The 23075-nt window shown below is 37.1% G+C and overlaps 1 protein-coding gene across 1 annotated transcript; it reads right to left on the reverse strand.

Moving 5' to 3' along the window:
- Nucleotides 1–11780: 11780 nt before the first annotated feature.
- Nucleotides 11781–13118, reverse strand: LOC145067128 (uncharacterized). Its single transcript, XM_079014333.1, has 2 exons — nt 12802–13118; nt 11781–12120 (listed from the first exon to the last, which is right to left on the reverse strand). Exons 1-2 carry the CDS (start codon nt 13116–13118, stop codon nt 11781–11783), a joined length of 657 nt encoding a protein of 218 aa, XP_078870459.1.
- Between the last annotated feature and the right edge of the window lie 9957 nt (nt 13119–23075).

Consider the following 23075-nt stretch of genomic DNA (forward strand, 5'->3'; position numbering starts at 1 on the left):
ATTTACCTTAATAACATTTATAATTTTCTTTAATTTAAAATTTAAAAATTAAATGTATTAATAATTAGAAAAATAACAATTAATTATAGCCACGCATAATAAAAATTAGATGGTCTAGATGTGCTCTCGCGTTCTCAATCTTTTAGGTGTTCTTATTTGATCCTACTATATATATATATATATATATATATATATATATATATATATATATATATATATATATATATATATCATCAAAATGTACCATAAATGACATCATGTTCATACATAAACATCAAACACACGACACAACAAATTCAAATACCAAATAAACTAATGCAATAATTTGTATAAAGTTTCATATGACATCCCAACATTGTAAAACTACTCATCCAAAGAATCAAGTCAATCTTTTCTCCTATTCTCAGAAATCATTAGGAACATTTTTCTCCAATTAATATCAAGAAATTATGATAATGCCTTGTTGTAAGATTTAGAACTAACATTGGTTGTAACTTCCAAGATAGCAAGGCAATCACCAATAGAGTATTCCTCTACAAACGTGTTTGTTGTGTCTCTATACTTTGATTTATATCGCTATGCTTTTGCTAAATCCCTTTCCATTCTAGCAATCATTGAGTCTGACCATGCATCTAAAAGGATATCATACTTGGAGCTTCCATCACTTTTTTTCTCTCTTCTTGTACCGGGTAGACCCTCAATGTCCCCTTTTGGCTTACGTTTTTCTTTTCGGCTACCCCCATCAAATGCACTCTCGCCAACACTACCCACATCTAGGTACTCATCTTCCATTCTACGCTCTTATTATGATGTTTGAGGAGCACAAGTTGATGCATTATGATAAGCACTAGAAGTTGTAGAACTACTGAACACAAGACTCAACAATGGATAGATCTTGCAACCCTTTTTCTTGAATGTTTTGAAAACTTTCTCTCGCTTTAATATTTGGCATAAAAATACCTTACTAGTTAGCATAGTAAGCCTAAATTAACAAATTATCAAGCTTAAAAAAGTTTATACCCTAAAATAATCATCCCAAACAGTGTCATTAGCAAATACTTTTCCCGATGCAACATCCCATGTGACGCTTGTATGGTTGATCAACTCACTAAACTTCGTATGCACAGATCTCATACGGTGGTATTTTCCTTTTAACTTCTTGGGGCCATATCTTATAGCAAATTTCATAAAACTTGTTCATCCATTTCTACCTAGTCGGTTCCTTTGAAGATTGGAGCCATGTTAGGATCTCTTTTAACTCTTTCATGTAGAATATCTGACAAATACTTTTCATTTTCACATTCTTCGGTCCAATCCATAGCATCACCGTTGGGTCCACCTATCTATATATCAACCAAATTTAAACCTACTCTCCCCATAACCCGATAATGACACAAAAAACAACAAAATCCATACGAAAAAACAACAGAATCAACACAAAAACAACACAAGAACAAAAAAACAACTCAAAAACAGCATAAAATAACAAAAACAACTCAAAACAACACATAAACACCAAAATCTACAGAAAAACAACACAAAATAGCATATAAATAACAAAATCAACATATAAATAAGACAAATGTAACATCCCAAAAATCAAGACCAAAAATTTCGTTTTAAATCATTAATAAAAACCATAATTATCAACCATTTCATTCATAAACAAAAATCGTTATATCAAATCAGAGTATCATCTCAAAACATATTCTTTTTATCAGAGTAAACATCCCAGGCTAAAAACTTCTTGGTGTGTTCCATGCAGTCATCCCGAGCTCCTCCCTCCGCTACCGGAAGTACCTTAAACCAAAACTGAAAACTGTAAGCACGAAGCTTAGTGAGTTCTCCATACTACCACATACCATACACATAAACACATATTGCAAACACTGGGCCTAGCCAACTACATCGGGCCCCGCCCGACATCGGACGAATCCGCCATTAGGCCCCCGCCTGGCATCGAGCCTCACTCGATATACAAATATGTTTCTACTAGGCCCTGCCTATCTCCAGGCCATGCCCGCTACACATAACAATAACATATAAACATGCTAATACATAACAAACAATCACTATACTATAACTGCTACTCTCAAGGCCCCACATATCTTGGGCCCCGCCCCTACTCTGCTACTAATGAGATATGGAACCCCGTCCACACTCAACTAGTGATGAGATACGAGCCCCCGACCACACTCATCTCCCTACCAGGCACATACAAGTATCACAAAGACAACAAGTATAACTGAACATACACTACTGCCTCGGGTACCACCCGACATCGAACCGAAGCTCGGAAACATAACTATAATCTTTCCTCAGGCCTCGCTCGGCATCGGACCGAAATCCGGAACATAACTGCATCGGGCTAACCCCCATCATCGGATCTAAATCCAGTATGCACTAACATACATAAAAGGGCCGACATTTGTGCCTCAGACCCGTTCTTACTGGAGAAAACTCACCTCGCAAAGCTGATTGTAGAATCCTGCGAATAACCCCTTGCTGCTAGCTGGCAGATCCCCGAACTACTGATCTCTCGACTCCCCGAGCTATCAATGCCAAAATATCACTTAGTCCAAAACAATAATCCTTCTTAGGGTAAAATGACCATTTAACCCCTTAGTCCAACTTGGTGCATATCTAAGGCTCTAAATCATAATATAAAAAAGCCCAACACTAGATGGGCTTCCCAAGCCCACTAGTGCCCACTAATGGCCCAATTTGCTAAATTGGGCCCAATCCCTCTAATGGGCCCTACGCTAATCCCAAACATCTTCTTGGCCACCATTATCTGACTCCTGATGGCCCACTAAGGCCCAAAGGACCAAAATCCCCTGCATGGCCCAAACCGAGGCCCAAACTCGCAAGACCCATATCTGATGAGTACGTTGGGCGTACTCCTATGTACGCGAAGCGTACTAGCCAAATGGTGTGTACGCTGGGCGTACCTGCATGTATGCTCAATGTACTCCCCTGTTAAGTCACTTTCCCATTAAGTTCTTAATACTCTTATCTACAAGCTAAAATCATAGATCCCAGTCCTTTTTAACGTCTTAATCCATAAAGTCACTGACTTGGTGACTTTTCATGCCCCAAACAAGTCCAAACTCCAAAAATGATATTCCATTCTCATAGAAATGCTCTTAACTAATGCATGAACCCAATAAGATATTCAAGATGCCAACTTTCTGCCTTAGGGACTCATTTAGAACTAAGAGTTGCAACTCCAAGTCCTTGAAATCGGATTGAACCACAAAGCTTCAACCTTTGGACCAAAATGGTCCAAAAACTCAATCTAAGAGATCTAAAAAGATAATCAGCAAGTTTAGATCTTTATACCTTGAAAATGTTAGAAATGAAGCAACAATCCTATATTTGCAACCTCTCCTTTGAACCACCACCTTTCTTTGCTCATTTCTTGTTTGGAAAATGGATCCACAACACCAAAAATGCTTCTCTAGTGACCTTCTAAGCTCCAAGAATACTCAAATATGAATTAGGGTTTTGTAGTAGCTCCTTTAGGGTGGAAATGGAGGCTGGACATCGAGACATAAGGCTCTTTATGTAGGGCTCCACCCTAAAATTAGGGTTTGGGAACTCTGAGCATACGTTGGGCGTACTTCTCGTACGTTGGGCGTACGCCCCTCCACACCCGCGATCACTTAACCTTTCTATGTTGGGTGTACCCCATCTTACGCTGGGTGTACTCTTGCACTGGCCACCTTGCATGCATGGTCCTTTCTTGCCATCTTTCTCCATTAGGACCAATATTGCCAATAACTTCAAAGTGCTATAATTACTTCATTCTAAGTCCGTTTCCGACGAACTTGATATCCATGAAAAGGTGGCGAGAAGCCCTACACTCCTAACTACACACTCAAGCCTTAAAACCTTTAGAATAAACCTCGAGACCCATAAAATACCGAATCGCTTATACCTTGGGCCTCCGAAACCACAACCGAAGTACTTTTCAAAACGGGGTGTTACAACTAAAACACCACACAAACAACAAAACAATACAAAATTAGCATAAAAAGGAAGTAAATAGAAAAATCAACAAAAAATAGCAAAAACAACACAAAAACATCACATAATGCAGTTATTTCAAAGCTTCCTTATAGAAAATTAGAGTATGAACTATATGACTTTAAGCTTATTCTGATGAGTTGAAAACTCTATTAAAATCGAAAAGATTCTTAACAAATAAATCAGAAAGTAAACCAAAGTGCAAACACACAATGAATCAAACAGATGTCGAATGATTAAAACAGCAACACCTCATAAGAGCTCGACGAAGAACTTCTACTGTAGAGGTGTGATAGGGTTACAGTACTATCAAAGAAATATTCAAGAAGCGTCTCTAATGTGATGCATGTATGAACCATAAATACTAAACCCTAATAACAAATACACGGATGGACAGGCACAAACCGTGAATACATTAGACTAAACTAGTGAAGCCCAATGGCGCAACCTTTAGACTCAACAATCTCCCCATTTCCACTGATTGAGGCAAAAGATCACTTCAGTTGAGTAACGGTGGTTTTCTTCACAGTCTTGAACAGAATTGGTATGATGGCAAGTAGAGTTTGACGAAAGTTAATATACCACCGAAGCATATCCGAAAACATCTTCTTATCAGCTTTACTGTTCTGATTGCACCTGTAGATGATATCGCGAATATGCTCCAGGCAAGAAGTGGAGAGCAGGTGTTTGTCTACAAGAGAGAACAGACACTTTTGGCCTTTGCCCCTGGTGAACATAACAGTATGATACTTCGGGTCAATTTTACCCTTCAACATCATGTTGATGTCGCTTTCCTTCCTAATTGGCTTGATAGTGGGCGTCTTTCTTAAGGCAGAGGCGATCTCCTAATCCATATTCGTGACTTCAAGAATGTAACACACCAACATTCGCTTGATGTGATCAATGATAGGCTCGTATTGTTGTTGATCAGTCAGCAAGATATTGTTCAGGAGGATCCAGTCATAAGGATTCAAATTTGGCAAATCAGCGAGAAAAATCATATGAACCGAGTTGTCTGAGCCTCGGGTCACTTTGAATTTGACATTGATAAACTTCCTTTCTGAAGTAGGCTTCAACACCTTGACTGTTGTGATCTTCTATTTACTCCAAGTCAAGTATTGTGGTTGAGAGAATGCAAGATAGTATTCAATCAGGTCTCGATCAACCTTCAGGTCCGAAGAGGGGATGGCAACAGTTGGCTCAAAACAATGAAAAATAAACGCCTTTCGGGTGATCGAGATATCGAATTGAGAGTCCTTGGAATTCACAAGATCAAATGAGAGGACCGGTTCAAGCCAATGTGTGCTTGGAGATTCAATTGCCTCCTTTAGAAGTTTTTACATCGTCCACAAAGGGAACATAGATTTCCTTCATTCCAAAGCATCATTTACTTCTTTTTGTTTCCTCTCCCTTTCTACTTCTTCATTTGCTTTGTGAAGCTTTTCCTCAAGCTCTCGGTCATTTCGCTTTATTTTAAGATCCTCGATTTTCGGAGCTTTTTCTTCGGTTTCAACCACATCTTCGGTTTCTACCTCATCATCATCACCAATTTTCTTCTTTCCTTTGTTCTTCATACTAACCGAAGCTTCATTACCCTTTAGTGCAACAGTAACTTTTGGTTAGGAGATGGGTTTGCTTTTTGGAGGTTGTTGTGGTAGACCCTGACTAACATCTTCTCCCCCTTGTTTTGAAGGGACAACAATATCCGAAACACCTTCAATCCTGTTTAGAATGTCAAGAGCAAGTCTCAACTTCTCAGCCAAGTGGCGTCGAGCCGAGATAATAAGGATCAAATCATGTGCTTCCAAAAGATTTAAAAGAATAGAATGCACATCCCCAACAATGCTTTTGATGACATCTCACTCTAACTTAAGGTCATCATTTTCTTTTAGCACCTGGTTGAGCTTCAGATCTTGAGTCTTGACTTTGGTGGTTTTGTGAGCAAGTTCATCCATGACTTTGTTTTCCAAAGCTAGATCAGCCTGGAGTTTATCAAGACGCTCATGGATAGAAGTTCGAAGCTCGGTGTAGTTAGATTTGACGTTTTGACGGGCCTCTTCAAAATGCTTCTCCTTAGCCTGAAGCGATTGTGTAAGATTATTGACAGAAGCGTTCACAGTTTGAGCATTCTTCTGAGCTGCAGCCTGAAGAGAATCTAGAAAAATGTGAGCATCATAAATTAGTTTTTCGACTTTTGTGGTCACTTGCTTGCAATCCTTGGTGGATTCTTCAACTGCAATAGAAGCTTTCTGGCATGAGGAAGTGGAAGCATCTATAGCTTTGGCAACATTAGAAATGGAAGAATCATGCTCCTTGACAAAGGTTGCCAACAAAGCCTTGATTGCAGCCTTAGAGTAAGACTCACTTGGAGTTGAAGAGGAAGAAGAAAGAAATTTGTCAAGCTTGTCGTTCAGATCCCTTAAGTGCCTCTTCGTCACAGGAGCATCATCATCGTCACTCTGAACTCTGTATGGGCTGAAATAGATGGAATCAAACTCCATTTCTGCTCCACCAAGAATAGTTTCAGATTCGTGTGAGGGAGGTGGAGATAGAGGTTTAGGGGTAATCGGGGTTTCAGTTTCTGAAGTAGGTGCCCCCGTATCAGATACGTTGACATGAACTTGAGATTCGGTTGTAGTAGTAGTGGTTGTGATAACTTCGGTGAATAAAGGGGTGGGAATCAGTATGGAAGTTGTAGGTGAAGATGAGATGGGAGGAGGGCATAGAGCAATTGTTATAGGCACTGAGAGAGTAGGAGAGGGAGGAGGTGAATTTCGGTTACCTTCATGAGCTGGTGAAGGTGGAGGCGAATTACCTCGGAGCGAACTCTTGTGTTGAGAAGCGTCATCATCACTTGACTCTGGAACGGGTTGTTGTTCAGAAGGAACGTATTCAGAATCACTTAAAGAAGGAGCCTTCGGCTTGTGTGCCTTCTTCTTGATCTTTCGCTTCTTTGGAGCAGATGGAGCTGCTTGTTCAGAATTTCGCTTCTTGGGTGTAGAAACTTTAGATGAGTAACCTTCCTTCTCCCCTTTTCTTTTAGGCTTGTTCCCTCGTTTCCCTGGTTTATCTGCTGCGTCCAGCGAGCTTTGCATTTCGGGAGTAAGCTGCCTTGGTCCTGTAGGAAGAAGCTTCTTGTATTCGTTCATCAACTTGCTTTCACTGGAAACACACCTGTACATGTATTCCGGAACCGAACCTATGAACAGAAACTTCATTGGATCAGAAACGATTATTTTTGTGGTGTGGAAAGAAGCGATTGACGACATCAGTGAATCTGCCATTGATGGAACTTGAAACTTCTCCATTGCCCAATGAGTAACGAGGGTCCAAAACCTAGCACAAGAGATTTTAGAGTAGCGAGAAGTAGAACCGAGACTTTGAACCAGTTTAGACCATAAAATAGTCCCAAAGTCTAAGTTGATCCCATGGTAGAGACCGTAGAGAAGGGTCATGAATGCCTTGCTCGCTCCATCAGAACCTGCTACCCTTTCGGATAAACCTTTGAAGAGGAGGGTAAAAAGTCCATTCCACCGAGGAGGAAGGCATGATTTCTTGAACTTTGTGACAATGATAAGAATTTCAGTGTACCCTATATCATAGAACATGGTAAAGTGTTGAGTGGTGGTAATGGAATCAGGATTGATCATGGAGTCGTCAACAGCAAATCGTAGCAACAAGCAAAACCTAGCTTTAGAAATTGAGGTTTTGTGGTTAATGATCTCGAAGAAAATCCTCTCCTTGGCTTTATCGTAGACTGTTGTAGAGTAGACTTGAGAAGGTAATGACATTGGGACATACTCCACCTTGGTTAGGGCAACTACAAGTGGTGAATATTTGAGGCATTCAACCACTTGGAGCATGTAGGGATCATACTGGAAAGGTGAGAGATCAATGATTAGGTTTTGGTATGGTTTGATGGTGAGAAGAGATGATTGAGCGCTTTGTTCGTGAACAGAAGAGGAATCCTCCATTGATGAGCCTTGAAGCGAAGAGGATGAACAGTAGAGAGAATTCACCGTATAATGCTCAAGAGGATTTTAAGTGGTAAGTGCACAAAAGGAAGTAGAAATCTCTTTATACGATTACCATGAGAGAGAAAAATCTGGGGTGATGATTGTACGATCCTCTGATGTAACGCCTGAAAAAGCGCGATTTAACAGCTGTTACCCCGAAAAGTGTGTCAAGCGTATCAGGCGGCGTGAAAAAGGAAACGATTCAAATTCATGCGCCTTTAAAATATTATCCTTTCATCTTCTATGTAATTTTGAAACGATTCAATTTTTTGTTGAAATGTCGAGTCACCCATTCGCTTTATATGAAATTGCCTTCGCTCCCAAACTGTATATATGAGAAATAGCCATTAGTACCATCATAATTAACCGAACTGTATATCTGAGAAATAGCCATTAGTACCACGATCAAGACTTGTGGAAAATCATAAAGATCTTCATGCAAGAGTGTGCCAAAGAAAAAGAAATAAAGCAAATAATTTGTGGGATTTAAGTGATGTCAATTAAGACACAAAACTGTGGATCCCGGGCACGAATCTCTTCCTTCAAAGTCAAGAGAGACTTAGAAGTGTCTGTGTGGTTTCCCGTTGAAATACGATCAAATGCTTATTACGAAACATTGAAAGGCATCTTTTAATTATATGGTTAATAGGGTGGCTTTCGCTTCATTCAAACTACGGAACTTGATATACGACCGGAAGTTGGATGAAGTACTTGTGAGACCGGTGTAGTCTATAAAACAAGTAGGTTTGATCAATATTCAGCGACTTGGTTGGTGATATTGTAGAAATCTCATAAACAAAAAGAAACTGGATCTTATGGGTAGAAAAGCCTTGGTGTCAGACAATTTCATAAAGATCACACAAAAATTAAAAAGAGATTTCTTGGTACCTTCCACGAAAGTGGTTTCGTTAATACTTGGGTGAAGACTAGAACGTTTGATTGTTCACTGTTAATTCATTATAGGTATTAGATTTTGGGTTTCACTTAGCATGAGGTAAAACGAAGCTTAGATCATTAACACAGACGTTGTGTAACCATAAACCTCAGTGGTAAATTATGAGAGTCTCAAGGGTTGCGTTTATGAACCGAAGTGTGATGGAGAAAAGTGATAAGAAGGCTAGAGAACTGAAAGTACCTCTGCTATATAGTAAGGACCGAGCAGAAAACTCTTAACTCAATACGAGACAAGTAAGGTAGCTCATGACTCAAGTAATTTTATTAGCCTGATTGGGAACAATTGAGTTGTATATTTCAAATCAGTAAGGCTTCACTTGAAGTCTTTGAGGCTTTAGTCAACATACAACAGCGTGCTTCTAGGGACACTTAGCTAGTACAAAGATAAAGAGATTTATACATGTCCCAGCTCCATCATTTGAATTGTCTATGATACCTTTCAGTGATATTTTTGATATTTTTTATTTTGATAATAAGCAATAAAAACAAAGCAAAAAAATATTTTTGGATTTTATGAATTTCTGAAAAGAAATAAAAACAGAAGAAAAATATTTTTGAATTTTATGAAAAGAAATGAATTGAGAAAACATATACATAGTGTACAAAGTCTATATCGAAACTTCACCTAGAAGTAGTGAAGTGAAATGAACCGAGCGTTCGGTTCCAGAAAATCCAGAGCCGAAATAGACTAAGCGTTCGCTCTATTTCGCTTGTCCAATATTAATGAGGCGAAAAGGGTGTCGGTACTGATTCAGCTTCCATCATTCCCAAGCCTTGGAGTATTTTATTAAAACTTACTTCAGGTAAGGTGTAACAACCCAAAAATACGGCCCAAAAATTTCTTTTAAAATTAGTAATAAAACCATATTCATCAAACGTCATACAAGAGTCATAAAGAATTTATCCCAAACATAATAAAAACAACATTGTGCGGAAAATCTGTCTCATATCTATGTCATACCAAAATCAAAGAAACTAAATCAACTCCCAGGCTAAAAAGCTGAAGCTGTGGTGTGTGCGATGCCATCAACCTGAGCTCTTCCCTCTGCTAGCAGAAGTACCTGAAACCAAAACTGAAACTGTAAGCACGAAGCTTAGTGAGCTCCCCCAAACTACCACATACCATGCAATACATATAAAGCACATACTGGGCCTTGCCCACTGCATCAGACCGAAGTCTGGAACTAGCTGCATCGGACCGAAGTCCGGAACTGACCGGGACCTTGTCCCCTGCGTCGGACCAGAGTCCGGAACTAACTGCATCGGACCGAAATCCGGAACTGACTGCATCGGACCGAAGTCCGGAACTGACTGATCATGACATAGCATAACACATAACAACTATTATAATCACATATACTGCATAATGTATCAGATCGAAGTCCGGAACACATATCACAATTATGCTTGAATCACAAAGACATCAAGCACTCTAGCTACTGCATCAGACCAAAGTCCGGAACTACTGATAATTAAACGGGCCGGCGTTGTGGCCTTAGACCCGTTCCTACTGAAGGGAAACTCACCTCGTGAACTGGCTGCTGAGTGAATAACTCTGAGGGCTAACTGCTGCTGCTCCGGTATCTCCCCGGCTACAAGTCCATAAACACACTCAATCAAATACTAAACACTGCGCTGGGTAAAATGACTCTTTTACCCTTGGTCAAAGTCAACTGTTGGTCAAGGTCAACTCTCAGTCAAAGTCAACCCACAGTTGACCTGACTCGCCGAGTTGGGCCGCCAACTCGCCGAGTCCCTATTCTCACTCCTCGACCCTACTCGCTGCTACTCGTCGAGTATGGCATCGACTTGACGAGTACTCATTCGATCCAAGAACTCAAACAATCTTCATCCGACTCGCCGAGTCATATGAACAACTCGACGAGTTGTTCTTGAGCTTAAGAAGATTGCCTTGGACTCGCCGAGTTGTATGAACAACTCGCCGAGTCCCTCCATTACTGAGTCTACCCTCAAACTCGCTGAGTCCACTCCACTACTCACTGGGCCCACTCGACACCGCTCAAAAGGAAGAAATCGGGGACTAGCGACTCGACTCGCCGAGTCGTTCTTCCGACTCGCCGAGTCACCGCCATGCAATTATTCTACACTCGATTATGCTCGAATCCAATACATACAAATGATAGATCAGAGTCCAATAAGCTGATTTACCACGTAAAGTTTCCAACTTTACGTGTACAAACACATGAACAAGGGAATAAAGGCTAAAAGATGCTTAAAAGGGGTAGATCTAAGGTTAATATGCAAAATAGCCCCATAAAGGCAATAGATCTGGGCTCTACAACTCCTAAATGAACAGATCTAAGGTTATCTCGGCATAAGAGAGCTTCCATATCAACATAAGGCTTTGAGAAGGCATTAACAAGATCTAGAAAGGGTTTTAAGGCATAAAAGAGAAGGAAAACGGAAGAATACCTCAAAGAGCTCTTGCTTTCCCTTGAATCTCTGCTCTACAGTCCTTCTCCTTGCTCCTTTCTTCTACTCCTTCTTTCAAGCCTTCACAATAGCACACAAAATCACTTAGAATCACTCAAGAACGAATTAGGGTTTTCTTACAGCTTTTGAGGGTGAAGGAGGCGAGATTGGGGGCTATAAGGTGGCTTAAATAGTGGGCAACCCGGGGATTTAGGGTTTCTCCCAGACGGACAGACTCGCCGAGTCTCCAGCTAACACGTGCTCGAAATCCCGACCCTACTCGGCGAGTCAGGCTATGAACTCGCCGAGTCCCTCTTGCAAAAATTCAAAATAAATACCAAGGAATTATCATACCGGAGACGGGTCGTTACATAAGGCTTTCGTGAAGATGTCAGCTAGTTGATCAGCAAATCTAACAAAGTGGATTTCCACATTACCATCTTCAACATGATCTTTGATGTAGTGGTATCTCAGTGCTATATGTTTCATTTTGGAGTGTTGCACTGGTTTGTGACATATCCGAATAGCGCTTTCTGAGTCACAATAGAGGGGAATCTTTTTCGTGTTTAAGCCATAGTCTCTAAGTTGACTTTGTATCCAGATGACCTGTGAAGTATAAGATGCAGCAACAATATACTCAGCTTCGGCTGTGGAAAGAGACACGCATGTTTGCTTATTGGATTTCCAGCTAACGAGTTTTCCATCAAGGAATTAACACCCGCCAGTTTTTCTCTTTCGGTCTAAACCACATCCTCCAAGATCAGCATCATAGAATGCTTGAACAAAGAAGCCAAATTTCGCTGGGTACCAAAGACCGAGAGATGAGGTTCGCTTCAAATGCCGGAAGATATTTTTCACAGCCACCATATGAGGTTCTCATGGATTAGCTTGGAACCTGGCACAATAGCAGACAAAAAACATAATATATGGTCTACTAGCTGTTAGATACATAAGATATCCTATCATTTGAGGATAGAGTGTCATTTGAGCAGCCGGTTTCACCAGAGATGGTGTCAGCTTCGTTTCGAATGCCATTGGAACCTTCACTTTAGAATCTCCCAACATACCGAAATTTGTCGGTAGTGTCTTCGTCTAAGCCTCCTGATTGATGAATATGCCTTCGGGTCCCTGTCTTATGTTCAGTCCAAGGAAAAAGTTAATCGGACCCATTGAGCTCATCTCAAATTTAGTCTCCATCAACTTCCGGAATTCAGCTGTTAAGCTAGGATTCGTGGAACCGAAGATGATTTCATCGACAAAAATTTGGACGATTATTAGGTGTTCACCCTTTTTCTTGCGAAAGAAGGTTGTGTCAACCGATCCTTGTTTAAATTTAGACGTTTTCAGAAAATGAGTTAGTGTTTCATACCAGGCTCTCACGGCTTGCTTCACACCGTAAACAGCTTTGTCCAGGATGTAGCAATGATTAGGAAACTTTTCGTTTACAAACCCAGGTGGTTTCTCAACGTACACTGTCTCTTCTAGTTCTCCGTTCAAGAACGCACATTTGACGTCCATTTGAAAAACTTCAAAATTCTTGTGAGCAGCGTATGCCAGAAAGATCTGAACGGATTCTAACCTTGGTACAGGAGTGCAGGTTTCTTTGTAATCTATAGCTTCTTCCTGACAATATCCCTTAACTACCAGCCTTGCCTTGTTGCGTATTACGTTCCCTTCTGTATCCATCTTGTTCCTGAATACCCATTTCAATCCAACCACAGTTGCATCCTTTGGTGTGGGAATCAATCTCCACACTCAATTTCGTTCAAACTTGTTGAGTTCGTCTTGCATAGTCTGTACCCAATAGGAGTGATCAAGTGCAATATTCACTGTTTTCGGCTCAATCTTGGAAATAAACGAATTAAACATGCAAAACTCTACTTGAGAGAATAAAGCAGTTTGCTTCGCTTTTAGTTGAGAGCGTGTGAGAACTCCCTCAGATGATTCGCCAATTACTTGAGTTTTTGGATGATCGCGTGTCTATTTTATGAGTGGAGGATAATTTAGATCATAAACAGGATCCAATTCAACATTTATTTCTTCTTCGAATTCTGATTGAGAATCTTCGTCATTTGTATTATTATTCTCCCCCTCGAATGACGAAACAATTTCAATATCCGGTTCAGAATTCTACCTCTCAATTGGACTTTCATGGGTCATTGTTGGAGATGGGTTCTCCCCCTGTAATGGCAAGTCAGGTCGCTTTGGAGTGGATGAACTCTCCCCCTGGAATTTAGAACATCTATGTGTAGGTTCGCTCGATCTTTGAGGTTCGCCTTGATCTTGAGGTTCGCTTGAGCTTTGAGGTTCGCTTTCCATGTCTTGCGTCGCTTTGTTTATTATCTCCTTCAGGTTGTCAACTTTATTATCTGCTGCTTTTGCTTCAGAGAGAATGGCTTTCTCCGGTTCATCAAATAGCATTATGTAATCTTCAAACATATTTGATATTGGAACCGTGACTTGACCTTTTTGTAGAAAGATCTCCTTCATTGGACTTCCGCTGGATTGAAGTTTCTTCACGTAATTATCATCGAATGTGACATAATAGGTTAATTCAATCTTCTTTGACCTTCTGTTCATAACTCTATATGCTTTTGAGGTCAGAGAGTAGCCAAGAAAGATCTCTTCATCTGCTTTCACATCAAACTTGTTTCAGTTCTCTTTAGAGTTAAATGTATGTAATTCTGAATGTGTTTCTAGATACTCTTAGATTTGATGATTTCAAAAACACAAACGGAATTCAAATCCGATATAAAGAACTTCGTGAAATGACGTTTAAAGTTTTGTGATTTAAAAGGTTTGATTCGATATATTTTACGAATTTGATTTCGCTTCAAGTTAAAAAATATCATAAGAGTGAAATCAAAAATAGGTCATAGTCTGAGTTCAAAAACATGACTAAAAACAATTTACGAAGTTCATAGATTTTCCAAATGAAGCAGTGAGGTGTTCGTTTTTTGGGCGAAATCAATGAAATGCTAGTTATACAACTTAAAAAGTACATAACTTCTTCGTATAAACTCTATTTTAGATGTTTTTATATCCATGCAGTCGTGAGGTCATATTCAATCCAATTTTTTCATCTACATCTCCTAAGTATACTTAAAGCAAAATTTTATATTTTAGGGCATTAATTAATACAAATTTTATGAATTGTTTTTTGTTATTAACTATTGTCAATTTATTGAGAAATTGTAGTATTTAATAAGTAATTATGGACAATCATAGTTTCAATTGCTTATAAAAATATAGAACAACATACAATAGGTCCTCATACAGTAGGGTTCGTGGTGGTTTGACCATCGAACTATGACCTATTTTTACTAATTCTTACGGTATGTGTGTATAATGTTTCTATATTTGTGTATAATATATGTATATGTGTGTATAATGTATGTATAATGTATAATGTATATGTGGGTATAATGTATGCAAACATGAATGTACATATATGTGTATATGCAAACACGTATCTGTGTAGGTGAAATAGCTATAACCTTGTGGATTTGTTAATTGGATTGGAATGTTAAATAAATTTAAAGACTTAATTGATAAGGTTTTAATCGTTAAACACTTAATTGTTAGTGGCTTGATGATTTTTTTGTTTAATTTGAACTCAATTTGAGAAGCCTAGAAGAGTGTTCTTGCTAGGACATAATTGCATAGGAGTTTATGCGTATGACTATAATTAGCTATAACTTAAGTACACCGGCCTTAAAAACTACATAATATGTAAAGTATAATATTATAATAGAAAAAAAGCAGTTAAGATGTTATAACTCATAATGCTATTCAAAATACACTATTAGGAAAAAAGTTTTGGGTGCTCGAAGCGACCATATCAAAGAAATCTGGCATAAAGCTTCAACTGTTAGGTCGAGTTATGATGAAGGACAAACATCACTACCACAACCATTGTCACAACCACCACCATAATCACATGTAAAACACGACTATTATATATATATATATATATATATATATATATATATATATATATATATATATATATATATATTGTTTATAGCTTGATATGTTGGTAATTTGTAGTTTGATAATTTTTAGTTTAGTAATTGTTAGTTTGATTATATTTTGCAACTCTTACATTGGTTATAGTTTGATATATAGGTAATTTATGGTTTGGTAGTTTTACATGTTGGTAATATAATTTGGATTTTACTTATATTTTGGTAATTTGTTGGTTTAACTTATAAAATTACGTTGTTATTTGTTCCTGTAGCTGGATAATCTTCAAGCAATTCTTGCCGACCTGACTTCTAGTGCGTTACTTGAAGCATGGATTCAATCGTTCCCACAACGAAATGATATCGGAGGGAATGATGGGAGCGATGATGATATGTATGACTAGTTTTAGGGTTTATGTTCATATTTTGTAGTTAACATTTGGAGCAATTTGGAATCAATGTCGTATTATTAAAATTTTATTGTTTGGATCTATTTTTCTTCGATTAGTCTTTCACAACAGTTTTTAATATTTTGTTGTTGTTTTTTTTGTTTTTTTTTTTTGTATCTTGAAGGTGCAGTTTAAAAATCAAAAGATTTATTGGTGATGTCTTTAGTGGCGATACAAGTATTAGTGGCGACATAATTATTAGTAGTGACACTACCATCAGTGACGATAGAAGTATTAGCAACGACAATCCCATTAGCGACGCTATTTGGAGCAATACGACTCCTCAACGACAACGTATTGCCACTATTACCTTTAGCACGGCGATTCATGAGATTATTAGTGGCAACAATTGTCGCCCGCCGCTATTGCTAAAATATTTTTGTAGTGCATGTCAGCGCCACATTACTCCTTACTCGATAATTCATTCTTATATATATATATATATATATATATATATATATATATATATATATATATATATATATATATATTGTAACAACCATAAAATTTCAACCAATTTAAACTTTTCAAAAACAACCCATATCCATTAAGTTATTACAAAAAGGTTTTCAGTTCATTTATTATCAGAGTATCCCAGAAACATCAACATAAAACAGAGGAGCGGTACGATCACGCCTTCGCCTTGCCACGGTCTCTTGAAGTACTTGAAACAATACACTGAAACTGTAAGCCCGAAAGCTTAGTGAGTTACCCCCAAAATACCAACCACAATACCATACACATATCATATCATAAACAGAACAACCATGCATATCGAGTCTATAGTGTGACTGGTCCGCCTGCACCAGGCCTTCAGTCCACCCGGTCCACTCTCTCTCCGAGTCTACAGTGTGACTGGTCCGCCCGCACCGGGCCTTCAGTCCACCTGGTCCACTCTCCCTCCGAGTCTACAGTGTGACTGGTCCGCCCGTACCGGGCCTTCAGTCCACCTGGTCCACTCTCCGAGTCTACAATATGACTGGTCCGCCCACACCGGGCCTTCAGTCTATTTGGTCCACTCTCCGAGCCTTGGCACGTCCGATCCGCCCTCTTGGGGCCTTCAGCCTATCCGGACCGCTCTCCAGGCCTTCGGTCTAACCGGTCCGCCCTGGGTATGTTGGCCTACAGCACAAAGCAGGACCCGCCTCAACCCAACCCCAGTCCAAACAACCATGTGCACATAAACATATAATCATATAACAATTCACATCTAATCAAACCGATTGAGCAGATCACATATCATAGCAACATCCTAACCAGGATACCAACCTAACCGTTCACTAACATAGCATCATCCTATATAACAGGATACTGACCTTAACCAGGTCTCTAACATACACCATCCTAATAACCAGGATATAGACATAGCAAGCAATAACATATCAAACAGATACCCGGATTTCAATCCGATAAAGGGTCGGCCTTGGTGCCTTAGACCCTGTCAATATAATTTCACGCTGCTCCGACCACCGACACGAACTCCACCACTGAACATTACCAAATAACCAAATCCAATAAATACCAATAATTACCAAAATACCCCTGGAAGTCAACTGGTCAACCCTTGGTCAAAGTCAAAGTCCTCAGTCAAAGTCAACCTTCCTTGTTGACCCTACTCGCTAAGTCAACGTGTTGACTCGTCGAGTCCTTATACTCAGAAACTCCCAATCAAGACTCAAATCGCCGAGTCACCCCAAGCCTCGTCGAGTCCAACAATCTTCGAGTCCCATCCTGCTCAACTCACCAAGTTGTCCCTTAACTTACCGAGACACGGCTTAACCAGAAAAGGCTAGGGTTCCACGACCAGACTCGCCGAGTCCAAGAACAGACTCGCTGAGACCAAAGCAATCTTCAACAGACTCGCCGAGTTGTTCTTCCAACTCGCCGAGTCCATGCACATATTCATACAACTCGTCGAGTGCACGCATGTGACTCGCCGAGTCTCTTCCGTTCTCATTCCAAACAGAGGCTTTTCAAGCCATGCAGGGGCTTCAATCCACATATCCATTCCTCTACAGCCTAACCCTCACATAAAGTTGCAAACTTTACGTGAAGGCAAGGAGATATAACCCCAAAACACTTCTAGGGCTAGGGTTTAAGACAAAGGGCTTCACCAATGACTCTAAGACAGGAACTTTGTGACCTTTTGGGCCATTACAAGTCTAGATCTGAAGTAGCAACTTCAGATCTAAGCCTCAAACTCAAGATAGATCCCAATCAAGCTAATGGATTCCAAATCAACCACCATTCATGAAATAACAAGGAAGTAGCTTAAGGTAATGTCCTCCGACACACACTTAGACTAAACCAGTCGCAACTCCTACTCGTCGAGTCCCTCTTTTCCAAACTTACACTTTACCCCCTGAACTCTTGATTCTGACTTGGGATGTCATATATATATCTATATATATATATATATATATATATATATATATATATATATATATATATATATATATATGGTAAAGTGAATATACCTAACAACCTTATATAAGCTTAGGTACCTAACCACATTATACTACATTGTTTTGCATTATATTTCCATTGCAATCGTCTAAGGTTCTTAAACTTCAACCCTTAATTTGATTTACTTCCAAGATTTCCGGACATTCACCATTATATTCCTCCTACACCATTTGATTTGTAACGATAGTATATAAAGCCCACCAGGGGGTCTCCGACAGAAAGACGTCATTTGAAGGAAGATAATGGTGAAAGTCCAAAGATTTTGGAAGCAATTGAGTTATGAGGTTGAATTTTAAGAACTTTGGGTGATTACAATGCAAATATGATACAAAATTACGTAGTATGATGTGGTTAGGTACCTAGGCTTATATAAGGTTGTTAGGTATATTCACTTTACCCATATATATATATATATATATATATATATATATATATATATATATATATATATATATGGGAAAAGTGAATATACCCTTAAGGGTATATAAGCTTAAGTACCCAAACACATCATAATACATTGTTTTGTTTGATATATTCATTATAATGTTCTTAAACTTCAAACTTTAACTTGATTTACTTTCAAAATTTTCCAAATTTCACTATTATCTTTCTCTTATATCACCTCTATTTGCCGAACATCTACTAGGCTATACATATTGTACTTGAAAATGAAAATTATATAAGAGGAAGATAAATGTTTAATTTATAAAAATCATGGAGTTAAATCAAGTTAGAAGTTAAATTATAAAAACATTGGACAATTAGAATGTATTATATGATACAAAACGACGTAGTATAATGAGTATAGGTACCTAAGCTTATATACCCGTAAGGGTATATTCACTTTTCTATATATATATATATATATATATATATATATATATATATATATATATATATATATATATATATATATATATATATATATATATAGAGAGAGAGAGAGAGAGAGAGGTAGGTTCAAATGTTTCTTACATCTATTGTGTGCTAGAATGCACCAATAAAAATTGAGTAAACATTAAATGTATATTAAATGATATCCATATGTATAATTCATTTTTATGGAAACTAATTTAATTCGTCATTAATGTCAATAGTAATATTCTTCAGAATGAATTCATATATAAAATAATAAGAGTGTATTCTAGGAGAACGAGAGTATTTTCTACTAGAATACACCCTCATTCTTCATATTCAATACAACTTTATTTTATTTTAGGTGAGTGAGTCCTGAAATAATGTTATTGCTGACATAAAAACCTAGATATGAATTCATTCTAAAAGAATGGTATTGCTGACATTAATGACGAATTTAATTAATTTCCATAAAGAGAAAAATTATAATTACGGATATCATTTAATATACATACAATTATGGAAACCATTTAATATCTATCATTATTTAATTAAACAATAATATAATTTTACTAAATTCTTATTGGTGCATTCGAGCACACAATAAATGTAAAAAACACTTTAACCTAGCCCTATATATATATAGGGTAAATAACACGGATGGTCCCTGTGGTTTAGGGTAATCTGCTAGCTTGGTCCCTAACAACTATTTTTTAACTCGGACCATCCCTAATTTATATTTTTGTTGCACGCTTGGTCCCTGTCCGTTATAAAAAGACTATTTTACCCTTAATAATTTAATATTCATTATTTTACCTTTTCATATTAACAATATATTAATAAAATTAACAAAATACAGTAAATAAAGCCCTAAGAAGCGTCTACAACCCCTCTTTGGCTCCTTCACCCCTCGTCTTCCATCATCACCATTCACCAGTTGCCTGATCAACTACATCTCCGGAGACTCCAACAACATCACACATGGCTGTTGAGAAAACCCTTGATCTCCTTCCCATCTTCACTCACGGGACTAACCTGCCTCTCTACTCTGCCACACTTTATTCCATTTGAAAGCAGACGACAGCTGAAACTCCAATTGCCTTACTCACGTTTTCCTCACCAACATCTATTTCCAGCACCAACAGAGAAGGCGGAGGTGATGCAGGCACTCGAATCTGACGAGACAATACAAACTTGAGCGTTGACCTCTTTCTTTGTCTCGCACTTGAAAGAATGTTACCGAATCAGAAGTGACAAATACAAAAGATTTCATGTTTGATTTCAATTTCGGTGCCCAAATCTACCATACAACACCGGTTAGGTTTGATTTTAGTTTTAATTTCCAGTTTAAGGTTTGATTGAGTTCTAGGTTTGGATTAATTTTCGCATTCAATTTTCAGTTTGATTTCAGTTTCAGGTTTGAATTCGGATTTGATTTTGAGTTTTGTGTTTGATTTCGGTTTCAGAGTCGTTTTTAGTTTCAGTTTTAGGTTTGCACCTTGGATCAATTTAAGGTTCAGGTTCCATTCGATCTTGTGTTTGATTTCATTATCAGATTCGACTATAGCCGGAGAAGACAGTTGTGGGGGGGGGGGGGGTGGAAGTGAAGCTGGAGAAGACATCGTTAGTTTGTGAGATTTTACGACGAGAGGAGTGATATTTTCCGGCGACTGAAATCAACGAGGGAAGGGAGGGGAGGAGGCTTTGGTTGTGTAGGTTCTTGAATCAGACCAACATATTTTTTAATTAATACTTTTTCCACATTTAATTAATTGATAATTTAAAATAGGTAAAAGAAATCAGTAAGGTAAATTAGACTTTTTATAATGGTTAGGGACCAAGCATGTAACGAAAAAATAAATTAGGGATGGTCTGAGTTAAAAAAAAGTTGTTAGGGACCAATCTAGCAGATTACCCTAAACCATAGGGACCATCTGTGTAATTTACCCATATATATATATATATATATATATATATATATATATATATATATATATATATATATATATATATATATATATATATATATAAGGTGAGGTTCAATAGAGAACCATAACTAACTAAGGAACCAATCTTTTTTTCAACTTTTATATATATATATATATATATATATATATATATATATATATATATATATATATATATATATATATATATATATATATATATATATAAGGTGAGGTTCAATAGAGAACCATAATTAACTAAGGAACCAATCTTTTTTTCAACTTTTAGAACTTATTTTTTATCAAAAAAAAAAAAAACTAAAAATACAGAAATTCATAACTTTTTATCCTTTTCCAATGATATAAAATTCGATTTTTTTTACATCAAATTCACAATGTGAATATTTGAAAATTCACAACGTGAATCCAGATTCACACGGTGAATCCGAAAAATATTTTTCACATTCACAATGTTAATATATGAATTTTGATATTTCTAGATTTTTTTTTTTCGATAAAGAATAAGCTCTAGAAATTTAAAAAAAGATTTGGTTCCTTGAAAAACCAATAATTATGGTTCTCTATTGAACTTTTCCATATATATATATATATATATATATATATAATATATATATATATATATATATGTGTGTGTGTGTGTGTGTGTGTGTGTGTGTGTGTGTGTGTTAGGACATCCACAATATATTGAACTCTACAATGTTTAATGAATTGTGGCATACCACACAAACATTTTATTTTTTCTACAGTTTTACACGTTATCATACATAACCCATTAAACCCTACAAAATTTAATGGATTTTCACATCACCACCATCATATTTTTATACCCATGAGTAATTATGAGTTAAGAATTATAAATTTATATTAAAAGATACAATAATTTTAAAAATACAATACTTCAAAAATAGATTAACTAAAATTTACAAAACCTTAAACATATGACACCTAATAAATTAAAAAACACAAAACCTAAAAATACATGACACCTAAAAGTTAAATATTATCTTGACCTCTTCACAACGACTCCTACAAATCTCTCCCTCTTCTTCCAGCATGGTATTCGGATCTAAGAAAAATATTAATATCTTTTCATGCTTGATTTTTTTTTTCTTTTTGTAGCGCATTTTTTTAAATCCAAGTATCTTTTGTAGAATTCATAATTTTTCTGATTCTCATGTACACCGTTTTCATGTATCTCATCAGGCTGACTACATGCTCATGATCGGGTGGGCTTGGCTGCTTTTTTGGCTGTCTTTGTACCAATTGAATGAGTTACAACTTCACTATCCTCCAAGTTGATAAAAACATGTGAATTGTACTAAATAATATAACTGTTGAGGGTGAAGGAAATAGAATTAGTAATTGGTCATATAATGGTGATCCTCCAATACTGTGCATCGTAGACATAACCAAAAAAATCAATATCAAATAACATATTAAATATATTGAACACATTAAGAAACATCCAAATTCATCATCTAAACCATGATTCACAAACTACATACAGAGATCAAGAGGTTAAAGTTTACAATCCTCAAAGCATACATATCCTTTCAATGTTTAGTCAGGCAATGCTTTTAGATCTCCATATATTGGTTCCACTAGGTGTGAGACCCGTGTATTACATTGGTTTATTTTAAAATAAAAAAATTAAATATAAAATTCAAAATATTTGAGAAGTTTGAATTAATAAGAAAAGTGAGAAAAATATTAAATTAAGAAAATTAAAGTGTTTTTTCTCTTTTAAATTTAAACAAATAATTTAGATAAACAAATAAAGGAAATTAATGAAACTTTAATTTAGTAGTTTTGAAATTAGAAGGAAAGTTCATTAATGAAATTGATATGCATTTATTATTAGATTTAAATAATATGTGGAATTTAATAAAATAAATAAAAACAATAAAATGACATGTGGAATAAAAATTAATTTAAAATAAC

This window comes from Lactuca serriola, chromosome 8, assembly GCF_051521515.1.
Source record: "Lactuca serriola cultivar US96UC23 chromosome 8, Lser_US96UC23_V15, whole genome shotgun sequence".
In the NCBI taxonomy this organism is placed as follows: Eukaryota; Viridiplantae; Streptophyta; class Magnoliopsida; order Asterales; family Asteraceae; genus Lactuca; species Lactuca serriola.